Genomic DNA, 14,978 nt, shown 5'->3' on the forward strand with positions numbered 1-14,978 from the left:
AGTACTTAACAAGTTGCATGCAAGCTGTTATAGGAAACTAACATCCTCCAAGTGGTAGACAGGTCATGTGTATGCTCAGTGTGTATTTTATCCCATAAGTGGGGCTTGCACTCTTTTGCAGGTAAGCACTCATCTGTTTTTAAGTAGCGCTGTTCATTTCTTTGCTATGTTTTAATTTATTTCTGGTCAGCTGCTCCCACTTAACAGTTTTGCCTTTGGTGTATATGCAGAGCCTCTGTTTGGGTTCAAGGTGCGTTTGTAGTTTCTGGGGGGCTCAGCGCATCTCTGAGCAGAGGCCATTCAGAGGCGGCCTGGTGATGCGCTAATCCCACTTTTTTGCGCAATTTTGGTAGATTTACAGTTGTGCCATACTCCTTCCATTTCTGAATAAGCGCTTGAACAGTGCTCCGTGGGATGTTCAAGGCTTTGGAAATCTTTTTGTAGCCTAAGCCTGCTTTAAATTTCTCATTAACTTTATCCCTGACCTGTCTGGTGTGTTCTGGAATTCATGGTGTTGTTGCTCCCAATATTCTCTTAGACAACCTCTGAGGCCATCACAGAGCAGCTGTATTTGTACTGACATTGGATTACACACAGGTGCACTCTATTTAGTCATTAGCATTCATCAGGCAATGTCTATGGGCAACAAACTGCACTCAGACCAAAGGGGGCTGAATAATTACGCACACTCCACTTTGCAGTTATTTATTTGTAAAAAATGTTTGGAATCTCGTATGATTTTCGTTCCACTTCTCCCGTGTACACCACTTTGTATTGGTCTTTCACGTGTAATTCCAATAAAATTGATTCATGTTTGTGGCAGTAATATGACAAAATGTGGAAAACTTCAAGGGGGCCGAATACTTTTGCAAACCACTGTAAGTGGGCACGAAAAGGCAACATCAAGCTGTATAGTGAGCGGGTGTATTAACAGGAACAAGCTAAATGCTAACATACATAGCTCCTAATGTAAAAACATTACAAATTGTGATTTCACTTTAACTTTGGCGGAAACACCTGCAACTATTCGAAGAAAACAACATTTTGTAAAATTATCCACAGATTCCTGTAACTCTATTTGTATTTGTGTATTTACCTCCAGCTAGAGTACTTCCTCTCATAAGCGGCTGCTATCAAGCCTTCTTCTGCAGACAGGTCTTTCATTCTTTTCCAGGCTGGACAGGTAACGATGTTATCGATTCTGTGACCCCAGGCATTGTACTGCTGCAGTTGTGGTGGATTTAGTTCGCATTCTCGGCCAAGGGAGTCAATCTCCTCTGCTATGCGCTGTCCAAAACGCTCAAGGTCACGACTGGCTTCTGCAAGCACCTGCACATCATGGACAAGAAGTTAAAGCAGGCAGATTCATCTTATCCACCTGTTTTTCAGATGCTCGACGGGCAAATAGAATTCATCTGCCATCTCTAATGTAAAACAGCTTTTTAAAAGTCACTGACAGGGATAGAAGAACGTGATGTGTATAAACTAATGATTAAAACATGCGAGACCAAATCAAAATACCAACTACTCTGTTAAAATCTGTAACAACTCCAAAGAGAATAAATAAAAACGGAAAAATGCAGCACGTTAGTTCCCAAACTCTTCCATTTCATTGCACCCTTAGAATCTTTCTCATTTTTCAAGGCGATATTGGGCTTGTTCAAACCTGGGTGTGACTATGCACAACTGAGGCTACAGCTTTCTGTTGCCCACCCTGTATGTCCCAGCTCTTCATTGGTCCCCAAAAATTGTCCCAGTATCCTCTCCCCCAGTGTCCTAGCTTCTGCAATGTTGTCCTTCCTCCCCTATTAGTATTCCCTCCATTTTAGTTCTCCCTTCCCATTAGAATGCCACTCCCCTCCCTTTCTCAATTACCCTGCTTCACCGGCACATAGGGCTTGGTTTACTAAACCGTGATAAAACAAATATCACACCTTATCAAAGTTGTCACACGTTATCAAAAGTTATCACACGTTATCAAAGTTAACACGCCTTATCAGAGTAGCATAGCGAGCGCTACGAACTTATGCCTGCTAATTGGCAATGGCACTTGTCCTGCCCTTAGCTCCTGCCGGTTCGTAGCGCTCACTATGCTACTCTGATAAGGAGGTTGATTCAGTAACTGTTATCACGGCCGCGCTATGCGATTTGCGTGAGTTTGCCTCGATTTTCGTGTGTAATTCTTTTTTTGTGTGCAAATTTTCACGTTCGCGTGCTAACGCAAATTTTAGCACGAGTTAACCTTCGCGTTTATGCGAAGGTTGACGCGCTTAAATTAGTGTCAGCCCGCAAACGGGAAAATTAGCACGCAAACGCAAAAAAAATTCCACGTAAACATTTTTTGCACACTTTAGTGAATCAAGCCCCTTATCAGAGTAGCATAGCGAGTGCTACGATCCCGCAGGGGCTCAGGGAAGGACGAGTGCCATTGCCAATTAGCAGGCATAAGGTTGTAGCGCTCGCTATGCTACTCTGATTAGGTGTGTTAACTTTGATAACGTGTGATAACTTTGGATAACGTGTGATAACTTGGATAACGTGTGATAACTTGGATAACGTGTGATAAGTAGTTTGGATAATGTGTGATGACTTTGGATAACGTGTGATAACTTGAATAACGTGTGATATTTGTCTTATCACGGTTTAGTGAATCAAGCCCATAGTGTTTACTTCCATATTCAGCCCCCAATAGTCCCCCAACATTATAGTGCCTCCCACTGAGTGCTATGTTTATTATAGTGCCACTCCATGTGTTCCCCTCATTACTGTTCCCTCATATTGCTCCAACCATTACAATGCTCAGGTAAGACCTCCCTCATTATAAATGCCCTACTGTCTCTGCCAGTGCAGAGCCACATATGTGAAGAATTGCACTGTACATCTGTCCCCACTTTCAATTTCCAATGGATCACAGGTATTTTCCAGTTGGGCACATGTACTGCCGTCAGTCTTCTGAGTCACACTGTCCTGATGTGCGCTGCTTGCAACGCAGGTGGCCGTGTATCATATATATATAGCAACGCACAGCACTTGTGTTGCTCTGCAATGCAGATTCAGTTTACTCCTAATGAATGGGTTCCAATCGCAATACATTAGTGGGAGCATTAGACCGTGCAGTCTATGCACATCTGATGTCCTTGTGTATCACACATACTCTGTGTATTGCTGAAAACCTGCACAAATACACACAAGTGCAGTCACAGGACCACACAGGAGTCAGAAGAGTGACTAACATGCACACCCTCATGGGAAATTGACTGCAATACATCCGATTGGGGACAGATAAATATAACCACCATGTGCTGATTCATAAGCTGGGGAAGGATGCAACGACACATACTGGGATAAGGGGGGGGAGAGACAATTTACAGAGTTTTATTAGCTATATATAGGAATGGAAATTTAAAGAAAAAATAGAAGCTTGAGATATTAGAAGTAAATGGCAAGATGGGAATCTGCAGGATCAGGCCAGGCCAGGATATATACAGACAGTCTGGCTTAGAATGCCAATGGATCACTATGGAGAAGGAAAGGGAAGGCCATTGACCTCAATCTTAGGAATACAATAGACCCAGTAAATTCAAGAGACATGCCATGTACACTTGTGGAAAAGTCACAAGATCCAACTGAAAAAGTGGTCAAATTGAGCAACACTCATCTAGTGTCCATACAAAGATTTATATTCAAAGCATCTGTTATGATCTACTATATTTAAACCCTTCCAAGAAAATGGATTAGTTTAGTTTTAAATAGTGTAGAAAGGGGTTAGAATCATTTGTGGTGTTTAACTGCTTTTTTTCCCACAGTATTTTGCCTCACTTCCTGTCTGTGGCATTTCCATGGAGTTGTGTGGCTTTAATATAAAAACCTAGTAATAGCTAGTAATTCTGGGGCTGGAAATGGAGCACAGCAATAAAAACTTGTCAAGGATTTCTACTCATCTTCTTGTTACAAAAAAAAGTGCTGGGATCTATCACTCTTTGAGAGATTTGCCCAATTCCTGTTGGAGCAACTGATGGAAATGCTTCAAGAGTACCTAAAGCCAAGCTGTCAGAGTCTGAATGATGGAGGGCTGGGTGGGCCGCAGGGTTATATACCCACCTGTCCTGACGTCTTCCCTTCAGGCAGGTGACTCTTCAGCCTCCTGGATTTTCTTTTTCAAAATCGCCGCCAAAGTTCTGTCCACACCCATCTGCGTGGCCACGTCCCACCCCCAGCTTGCCAGCCGTGGCCTTACTGGTGGCTGCCGAGCTGGAAATGGGCTGCAGCTAAACAGGTGGTGGTTCCCAAGGATCCTTTGCAGCCTTTGGAAACATGATTGCTGCCACACTGCTGAGAAGGGGGTGGAGCATCAGCTGTGACCAGAAGATACCAGGACAGGTACATTTTTAACCCAGTGACCCCCCTACCCCAATCTGATCTCATTCATTATAAGCTCTGTCGATTTTAACCTCAAGTACCCTTTAATGATAAGCACATGGCCAAACAAACAAAAACAAAAACACAACTTTCCCCTATCTCCTTACCAAACTAAATTTTAAGTATTTGTGGTCATGTGATCAAATTTTGAAGACAGGATTTTAGCAGCAGAAACAACATTTTACACTAAAAGCTGACATAGAAGTTCTATGTTCTAGACTAGTAAGCTATTAGATAATGCGTTTTCGGCCTTTTTTTCAAGCGCAGGCGATTTTTAAAATTGCCCACAAAACACTTGTGCAATGAATCTCTATGAGAAGGTTCATATAAGCGCGGTTTGTGCGCTGTGCGTTCAACAAAGCGGTGCCTGTACCATTTTTGGGGCGTTTTTGCTATAATGGAAGTTATAGGAAGAGCGCTAAATGTTCACAAAACCGCATTATGCAGCGACTGCGTTCATGTTGTTTAGAGTAAATACATTGTATTTAATATTTTCCGGGTTAAAGAGTTCACTTCCTGACTTGCAACAGGGAGTGAATTACAAAACCGCTCTGGAAAAGCTCTTAGAAAAGCGCTTTTACCAGAAACGCAGCACTCAATGGTGCGCCGGACGGGCAGGGGAAAAAAAGCACACAAAAATGCAAAATGCTTGCGTTTTTGTGTGTGAATGAGGCCTCACGGTATAAAATTGTAGATCATCGGCCAAAATTATTTAGAATGATTTTTATAGCAAACAATCGTTTCAGAGCCAGTCAGGGTTCCCTTTGTTGAGGAACAGGAAACGTCATGGTATTATGATCTGCCCTGTGCCTTCACAAAGTGAACCCTGACTGGCCCCTCAAAAATTGTTGGCTTATAACGGTCAGATGGTGTGATACTCTTGTGGTAGAATTATAAAGTACAGTTTTCAATTGCCTGTGTGCAGACCTTTTCTTTTGATTGTTGGATTTACACTGCTACTGCTACAGGTCCAGAATCAGCATCTGCAATGTATGAGGTGTGCGATTCTTTTGCCTGAATGGTTTGCATACAGACACAATAGAGAAATACAAAGCTGTAGGTAATATATTACACTGTCTCAGAGTAAGCATTTGTTGAAGATATAGTTTCACCTAAACTACTCCACCAAGGTCACCCATTTATCAAAGAGAGAAATGAATATGTAACTGTGGCTCTTCAGAAACGTTAGCATATGTTTTCCTGTTTGCATACACTTTAACTATAATACATCCAGTGCTGAAAATTTACAGGCAACATCAAGGCATTTTAGCTTTGTGTTATAAAACTGGAGTTCAGAACATACTGTGTAAATAACAGGATCATAGGCTAGTTAAAACAGCTGACCCATGGATATTTTGTGACACTTTTAAATCTTAGATCTTACAGACAGCAAAATATACTCTTAAAATATGCAGGCCCTTCATGCAACACTTTCTTTATAAATATCAGCTGGGACTGAAAACTAGTTCACTGGAATAGCTGAAATGCACAGCAAATGTGCACTTCTAAAGCAGCAACTACAGTGGCCTCCTGTCCTGTCAATGTAACCAAGTGTATGAACATTCACACACGGACCCATATCAGGGCTGTGGAGTCGGTACAAAAATCATCCAAATCCAACTCCTCACTTTATGATTCCACTGACGCTGACTCCTCTAATTTGCATAAAACAATCTTGTGGATTGAAAGTATGGATCACAAAAGGCATTTCATTACTGCCAAAGCTTGGGAATTTTAAATCTATATTAAGATGGAGTCTGCTTTTGGGAACAAAAAGCTCCTGGCCACAAAGCTGAAACTCTACCCTCTTGCTCATCCCGGCCTGTCATAGCCAACGTGAATTCCCCAGCATGTTGTCTATATAAGATTCACCAGAGCCCCATATTTGCTGGATTCCAGCATGTAGCCCTGCCACCTTGCAAAAAAAGGCCTCTACCTTTTCTATAGCTGATCCTATGGATCCTATCGAGGCTTGCCCCGTGCTCCTGTGTCTCACGGCGGTCTCGCTGCAGCCCACGGAACGCACAGCCAACAATTTGTCAGGCTGTGCAATATTTACCTTTTCTGGCTCCAGCGGAGGGGTGCTGTTGCGGCTCTCCGCTCTGAAATAGCCGATCTCTGTCAGGTCCGCTACGCAGGTGCAGGAGACTTACGCCTGCGCAGTAGAGCGGACCGACAGCTATCGGCTATTTCCGCCTATCTCCAAGCGAAGAGCTGATACTGCACCTGCGCTGGAGCTGGGAAGGTAAATATTTACATCCCCGCCAATCAGGAAGCTTTATAGCTGCCGCCTTGGGACACAGGAGGACGGGGATGCCTTGATAGGATCTGGAGGCTTCCCCCAACCGTGGTGAGTACCCCACAGGTGAACTTTTTTTAGTTACAGATTTTCTTTAAAGAGAACCAGAGCTGTTGAAGAAAAAAATGTTATACAAACCTGGGGCTTCCTCCAGCTCCATAAGCCTGGATTGCTCCCACGCCGCCGTCCACCGCTTCCTCTATCCGCCGGTACCGGTTCCCGTACTTTTGGCCAGGCGACGTAAGCGTAGTGCGTCACTGCCGGCGGACGCGGGCAATTTTCCACATCACAGGGGCTCCCTCCATATACTTACGCAGGCGCATGTGTAAGGATATGGAGGGAGTCCCTGTTCATGCGGAAAATTGCCCGCGTCCGCCGGAAGTGATGGGACCCGGTACCGGCGATAGAGGCAGCGGAGGACGGCGGCGTGGGAGCGATCCAGGCTTATGGGGCGGGAGGAAGCCCCAGGTATGTATAAAAGCTTTTCCTTTTTTTTCAATATTGGTCGTCTCTGGTTCCCTTTAAAGCATTTGCAAACCTCTGGGGCTCTTTTTTATTTTTATGTACATCAGAGATGCATTTTAACTAAGCGTAGAATATTGCTGTAGAGTAGCTGTTAAATAGAGATCAAAACTAGCACTTGGAGTACTTGTAGAGGGTGCAGACAGGAACAAAAACATGGATCAGGCCCTAGGCAATGTGACTGTGGGCACATGTAAGAGTGATGTGCAGTTACAATGAAGGAGAATGAGGGGATTCTTCCTCTATTACACATTCTTCATGCACTATCTGAACTAGGTTTATGGGTGACAGACAACCCCTCTGCATTCAATGCGCATCGCATTCTCAGTGGAGTCCCAACAGCTCTGTGGGGAATGCATATGTAGAGTATAGTACTACTGTGTATCTTTTAAATGAATATATATTTATATCTACTGCCCACCTGTGGAGGAAGATGTCTTTTCAAGTAACTCTGGAGAAATGCATCTTCCAGGAACTGGTTCCCCAATGTCGGCTGCTCCTGGAAAAAGGTACCAGTCATTGAACGAGAGAATGGCTTCTGTAGCTCTTCTAATACGGGATGAGGTTTCTCTTCATGGTTGACAGCTGGAGACACAGCACTCTTACTATTCATGTTACATGCAGGCTGGTACTGTACCCGGGCGCACAAACACTTAGCAGGCCATCGGGCCACCAGAAAATTGACCAACTTCATCCTGCAATACAAGAAACACACCAGTGAATAAGTGGGTGAAGACAATGGCCGAGTTTAGACAAAAATCATTTTGTCAGATAAATACAGTGGCTTGATCAACCAGGGTTCCATAAAACCATAGCTTTCCTTGAGGACCCTGCAGGGGTTTCCCTGGCTTTTAGTCTCCCCATGAGACAGGATTCAAGAGGTTATGCTGGCTTGCCTGGCAAAATGAGAAAGTCTCAAATGTATGTCCTTGGCTATATTATGTCCTCTTTACTCATCTACCCATTATGAGTTTTATCCTCTCCACTTGCGGTACAGTATGGAGCACAGTAATAAAAGATACTGTAAAAAGGGGAAGTAGCATTATGGATGGCAGTATAATAAAGAGCACTATTAGAGGGAAGCACTATAATAATGACCATTATAATGGGGCGCTATAATGGAAGGCATGAAGTGGGCACGCTGTAAAGGAGGAATGTGGAATAAATAGGGAGGCTGTTATGGTTAAAAGAAAAATTGTTTAGAAGTGGAACCAATCTTTTGCACAGCACACCTTTATTCCACATATAGTTTCTGAACAAATTCACTACTCTGTGTTCCTTTGCCCAGATAACAGTGTGTAATTACTGCTTATCAGCAGCTGTAAAACAGCAGGGCACCTCCACAGCTCTCTCCCCATACAATAAACACTGAGGCTTATCCCCTTCAGTGCTCCCTGCAAAGTGAAATGAAGGGCTTTATTCATTAGCTTAAATGGAGCAGCGCGAAATGTTATTGTGCATGCTACGAGCAGGCAACCTATTGGGCCAATCAAAGTGAGGGGATCTTGTCCTAAAATGCTAATGGACCTGAAGGGGCTCAGGGAAGGATTAAAGGAGCGGGTGTTATTTAAAAGCAGCACCCGCTACGTAGTAGTACTGCTCGTAGCATGCGCAATAACATTTTAACTTGTGCTGCTCCATTTAAGCTGCGCTGCTTTAGCTTAATGAATCAAGCCCTAAGTCCTACACTTCAGTTTTTTAGGATTTCCATAGACTGTAATAAAGAAAAAAATGTCCATAAAGATTATAATTCTGTAACTAATCATTTACAGCAGAGAGGAAATTCTGAGTTTAGTTCCACTTTAATAAACAATGAGTTGGGTTATAAAAAATAAAAAAATAAATAAAAAAAGATCAGAAGGGATGTCACTTTTGGCATCAGAGAAACAGTAAAGAAGGAAACCAGAAGAATTTTTTTTTATAATACATTTCTCTTAAATCTGACAGTGAACACTGAAAACAAAATCATAGGTAGTAATAATAATATCTTATTGGACGATTTATTTAATTTTTTTCAGTTAATATGTGGTTTTATCCACCTTTAAAGTGGTCTGAAAGTCAGCATTTCTACTTTGCTCTAAAAGATTTCTCACAGCTTTAAAGCTACTATCCCAGACATTTTTTTTTAGCAGAACATCACTGAAATGGTTAAACAAGGCACTTTGTCCTGCTATTCAGCTTCAAATCCACATCCAAGCTGAAGATAACAGTATCTTTGTTTACATTTCAATGTTGATACATTTGTCGGTAACAAGTAAAAAACACTTTCTGAGAAGCTGTCTCTGCTTCAGGCGCACATAGAGCTTAGAATGACTCATTCGAAGATTTTAATATATATTAAAAAGCAGTTGGAATAAAATGCAATGACAGTTTTCAGGGCAAGAAAAACGACACTTTGAAAACGTGTAATTTGTAGACAGACAATATTACTTGTGCACGAAAGCAAATATGATAACTGTATGAATAATAATACAAAGTAGAAAAACACATTTTTATTGAATGTTATACCAGAGTTTCAGACCACTTTAAAGTGGCTCACATGATATAATAGTTTATATTTCTTTTCAATTTGAAAAATACAATCAGTTCTTCTGATTGATTGTAACAGTTGAAAAAAGTTGACCAATGTATAATTAAATTTTTTTGATGTGTGCTCTGCAACAAACATACAGATACTCAGTCATAATCCAATCCATGCTGTTCACAGCCTTCAGCACACACAAATACGATCAGACATATAACTCTTTCAGGGGCACTTTAAATGATCAATGTAGAGCCACTGCATGGAGATCATCAGCTCCCAATTCTGTTCTTAGCACAAAGTCAATTGACAGTTTACCCAGCTGCTAAGCCTGTCCTTGTGGTCACTGTTTAGTAAGATCCATCTCTTTCTCCTCACTGTACTTCTGAAGGTCAACTTCCATTCTCCCTACTCTGCAGAGCTTCCTGGTCTATCACCTACTGCCGCCCCTCCAATCAACAGGCTGGTCTGATCAGCTGATCTTAGCTGTTAAGCCCCCTCTACACTATTCAATTTCAGGCGCGATTGATCGAATTCGATTGGATCAAATTCGATTAGATCGATTAAATTTGACATGTCCGATCAGGATTCAATCGAGATTCGATCGATGGCGTAATCGATTTGCATTGAAAACTAGCCAAAATCGATCACACGATCGATCGAATCCCAATCGGACATGCCGGACTTAATCGATCTAATAGAATTCGATCCAATCGAATTCGATCGATCGTGCCTGAAGTTGAATGGTATAAAGGGGGCTTTAGAAGTAAGAAGACAAACCACCTCTCAGTGCAATCTGCTACTATTAAAAGGACAACTGAAGTGAGAGGAATATGGAGGCTGCCATATTTATTTCCTGTTAAAACATACCAGTTGCCTGGCAGTCTTGCTGATCTGTTTGGCTGCAACAGTGTCAGAAATAAGTATGCAGCTAATCTTCTCTGATCTGACAATAATGTCAGGAACACAGAAAAGCATTAGAGGCAGAGGATTATCAGAATAGCCAAGGCACTGTTCACATCTAAAATCGAAATCGCAAACATTTTGTGTGCAATTTTTGTTAGCCCCTCCCGGCGCTTGCCGGTGCTTGATTCGTTTTCTAAAGCGCTTTTGCAAAGCGATTTTTTTATTCACTTCCTGACGCAAGTCAGGAAGGGAACTCTTTGACCTGGAAAAGATTAAATACAATGTATTCTTAAAATCGCGAATGCAATTCGCACAAAGCGAATTTGTGAGCGTTTAGCGCTCTTCTTATAACTTCCATTAGACCAAAATCGCCCCAAAAAAATGGTACATGCACCGCTTTGCGAAGTGCAAAGCGGACTAAACGCACTGATATGAACCTTCTCATAGAGATTCATTGCACAAGCGTTTTGTGGACGATTTTGAAAATCGCCTGCGCTTGAAAAAAGGCCAAAAACACCCTAGATGTGAACGAGCCCAAAGAAAATAAATATGGCAGCCTCCATATCCTTCTTGCTTCAGTTGTCCTTTAATCAGCCGACACACACTGAACACACTCTCTTTATTCTTGTCACAATGCGTATGTGCAGGTTCAAGAACATTTGGGAAATAGTGATCACAACATAATAACGTTTGATCAGATGACTCATAGGTCGCGGGGCAGCGGGACAACTAAAACTATGAATTTTAGAAAAGCAAAGTTCAATCAACTCAGGCAGGCACTAAGTTTGGTGAACTAAGTTGGTGGGATAATGTACTACAAGGGAAGGACACTGAAGGGGAAATGGCAAGCTTTAAAATGATTCTCAATCAATATTGTAGTAAATATATCCCATATGGAAACAAAACATCTAGGAATAAAAAAAGGCCTCTATGGATGAATAGAAAGTTTAGAGATAAAATAAAGTGGAAAAAGAATGCCTATAAGGTCCTAAAACAGGAGGGGATCGAGGCTGCATTAAAGGACTTACGAGGCGAATATTAGAAAAAATGTTAGTTACCTTATTGCAATATCAGACCTCAGGGCAGACGATCAGTGCCTCCCCTGTCAGTTTCAGGTGCTCTGTTATCTAAATCCAGGATTCATTACAGGCCCCGACCCTCTGCAGGGTCGCCTGAACTGATGAGATAAGAATTGCCGCTTTAAACAGCAATGTGTTACACTCGTGGCCGCTACATAGCGGCTCCCTCCCCAGCTGTGAGCCGCTGCTAGGAGGGAGCCGCTGCTATAGTAGGCAGCCCTGCCGGTATCATCCATTCACACGCCACGGCCTCCCTTCCCCCACCCGCCGAGCAGCCAGCACATCTACTCTACCCCCTTTTTCGGAGGAATTCTGGGCATGCTGACATGCGGTCACTGAAGAGTCGCTGGCTCATATTGAGCAGAGAGTCACTGAGGAGCCGCTGGTGAGCCGGCTCACGTACGAGCGCATAACAAAGAACCGCTGGTGAATCAGAATTTGTATTCTGATTCACCAGCGGTTCTTTGTTATCCGCTCGTACGTGAGCCGGCTCACCAGCGGCTCCTCAGTGACTCTCTACTCAATATGAGCCAGCGGCTCTTCAGTGACTGCATGTCAGCATGCCAGAATTCCTCCGAAAAAGGGGGTAGAGTAGATGGATGTGTTGGCTGCTCGGCGGGTGGGGGGAGGGAGGCCGCGGCGTGTGAATGGATGATACTGGCAGGGCTGCCTACTATAGCAGCGGCTCCCTCCTAGCAGCGGCTCACAGCTGGGGAGGAGCCGCTATGTAGCGGCCACGAGTGTAACACATTGCTGTTTAAAGCAGGGCTGTGGAGTCGGTCAAAAAAATCCACCGACTCTGACTCCTCAGTTTAGGATTCCACCGACTCCGACTCCACAACTCCGACTCCTCTAATTTGCATATTACAATTTTGTTGATTAAAAGTATGTAACATGAAATTCGTTTCTTAACTGCCAACGCTTAGGAATTTTACAAGACAACTGAAGTGAGAAGGATATGTAGACTACTATATTTATTCCCTTTAGACTAAAACTAGTCCTTGGTAAGAGTACTTGTAAAAGGTACAAACCGGAACAAAGAACATCTATCAGGCCCTAGGCAAAGTAAGTGTGGGAACATGTAAGAATGATGTGCAGGTACTCTGCAGGGGAATGAGGAGATTGTAAACAGACAACACCTTTGTGTTCAATGTGCACAGCATTCTCAGTGGATTCCCTGCAGCTCTGTGGGGAGTGCATATGTAGAGTATAGTACTACTGTGTAACAAAGTAAACCTGAGACAGATGAAATTAAAGTTTTATACATACCTGGGGCTTCCTCCAGCCGACTTCAGGATAATCAGTCCCTCGTTGTCCTCCTCCACCACCTGGATCTTCTGCTATGAGTCCAGGTACTTGAGCCAGTCGGGCGTAGTGCGCATGCACACACTCCGCCGCCAGGAGCATACTACACCTGTGCAGCACTATTGCGCAGGTGCAGAATGTTCCTGGCTGTGGGAGCGGCATGCGGCCGGACAGCGCTGACTGGCTGAATTACCAGGACTCATAGCAGAAGATCCAGGTGGTGGAGGACAGCGAGGGACTGATTAGCCTGAAGGGGGCTGGAGGAAGCCCCAGGTATGTATAAAACTTTACTTTTCATCCGTCTCAGTTACCCTTTAATTTGTAGTCACCAAACCAAATTTTAACAACATATCAAATTATTTGCTTTCATCAGCAAAGGGAGTGCATACATTTGCATAAATCAGCATCAATGCAGAATTATTTCCATCTCGTTGACCATCTCTATTAGTGACACAGCTACACATCAGACTTTATTCTTACAGCATAGATGTTATTTAGTATATATAAGAGATTCCTGTGTATACATCATATATACAGTCACAATCAGATATGTATATCTGACCTTAAAAATACGGGGACTGCTTTATTGAAGCAGCACAAGTAACTAATTTTGATTGGTTTATTTCATTTTTGTAGACTAAGCACAGCTATTATTGTATATATAGTGTATATATACATTATTTTTAATGACTATTATCTGAGAAATAGAACATTTTATCATATTTTCTATTTTAATTACAGTTACAAATTCATTAGGAGTCGGAGTCGGTGCATTTTTTCCCGACTCCGACTCCAGGCACCCAAAATTGCCCGACTCCACGACTCCGACTCCACAGCCCTGGTTTAAAGCGGCAATTCTTATCTCATCATTTCAGGCGACCCTGCAGAGGGTCGGGGCCTGTAATGAATCCTGGATTTAGATAACAGAGCACCTGAAACTGACAGGGGAGGCACTGATCGTCTGCCCTGAGGTCTGATATTGCAATAAGGTAACTAACATTTTTTCTAATATTCGCCTCGTAAGTCCTTTAAACAATTATAAGGAGTGCAATAAAAGTTGTTAAAAAAAATTAGTCTGGCAAATATAGAAGCTGAAAATCAAATCGCTAGGGATATCAAATCTAACCCAAAGACGTTTTACAAGTACATCAACTCTAAAAAAAGAAAGGTTGACTGTATTGGACTCCTCAGGCTGCGTTTCCACTTGTGTGGTGGGAATTGTCGCGGGTAAATTTCGAATGTGAATTTCCTATTAAAAACATTGTATGCTATTCGCATAGCGGTATGCTAATTCTGATGGCTCTGCCATGTGATTTTTTTTCTGCACAGAAAAACGCAAAGAAATCCTGAGAAGTGGAAACAGTCCCATTCACTTGTATTGCTATGCGAATTTGCATGCGAAAAACGCATGCGAATTCGCAATAGTGGAAATGGGCCCTAAAGGATGAGGGTGGGAACTCAATGGTGGATGATCAAGGTAAGGCAGAGTTATTAAATGCTTTCTTTGCTTCTGTCTTCACAAGGGAAACATCACTGTTGTAAATTACAGATGCAGAAGAGTCTCAATCTTCCAATAGTAATATTAAATACTTAACGTCGGAAGAAGTGAAGGCAAGACTAAATAAATTAAAAATAGACAAGGCACCTGGCCCGGATGGCATACATCCTCGGGTCCTAAGGGAATGAAGTTCCGTTCCGTTATCGATAAACCCCTTTATCTTATCTTTTGTGACTCTCTTTCAACTGGCAGAGTTCCGGTAGATTGGCGTACAGCCCACGTTTTCCCATTATTTAAAGTGAATGTTTACCCCTTAAAAAATCAAAAGGTCAGATACTCACCTAAGGAGAGGGAAAGCTCGGTCCTAATGAGCCTTCATTCTCCTCTCCCGGTGCCTGGTCCCACGCAGGATCCCCCGTAGCAGTATTC

General features: G+C 42.7%; 1 protein-coding gene and 1 long non-coding RNA gene across 2 annotated transcripts in view; both read right to left on the reverse strand.

Moving 5' to 3' along the window:
• The window catches only part of LOC137521346 (uncharacterized), a 485,899-nt gene that overhangs the window by 33,620 nt on the left and 437,301 nt on the right, over positions 1–14,978 (reverse strand). The gene's annotated exons all lie outside the window — the stretch shown is intronic.
• Positions 1–14,978, reverse strand: part of LOC137521326 (acyl-CoA dehydrogenase family member 11-like) — a 54,724-nt gene that overhangs the window by 26,765 nt on the left and 12,981 nt on the right. Inside the window, exons 2-3 of the mRNA XM_068240447.1 lie at positions 7,662–7,935; positions 1,097–1,329 (exon numbers count right to left, since the gene is read on the reverse strand). Coding sequence (XP_068096548.1) covers positions 1,097–1,329; positions 7,662–7,935 — 507 coding nt within the window. The remainder of the gene's footprint in view (positions 1–1,096; positions 1,330–7,661; positions 7,936–14,978) is intronic.

The sequence above is a fragment of the Hyperolius riggenbachi genome, chromosome 1 (assembly GCF_040937935.1).
Source record: "Hyperolius riggenbachi isolate aHypRig1 chromosome 1, aHypRig1.pri, whole genome shotgun sequence".
NCBI classification, from domain to species: Eukaryota; Metazoa; Chordata; class Amphibia; order Anura; family Hyperoliidae; genus Hyperolius; species Hyperolius riggenbachi.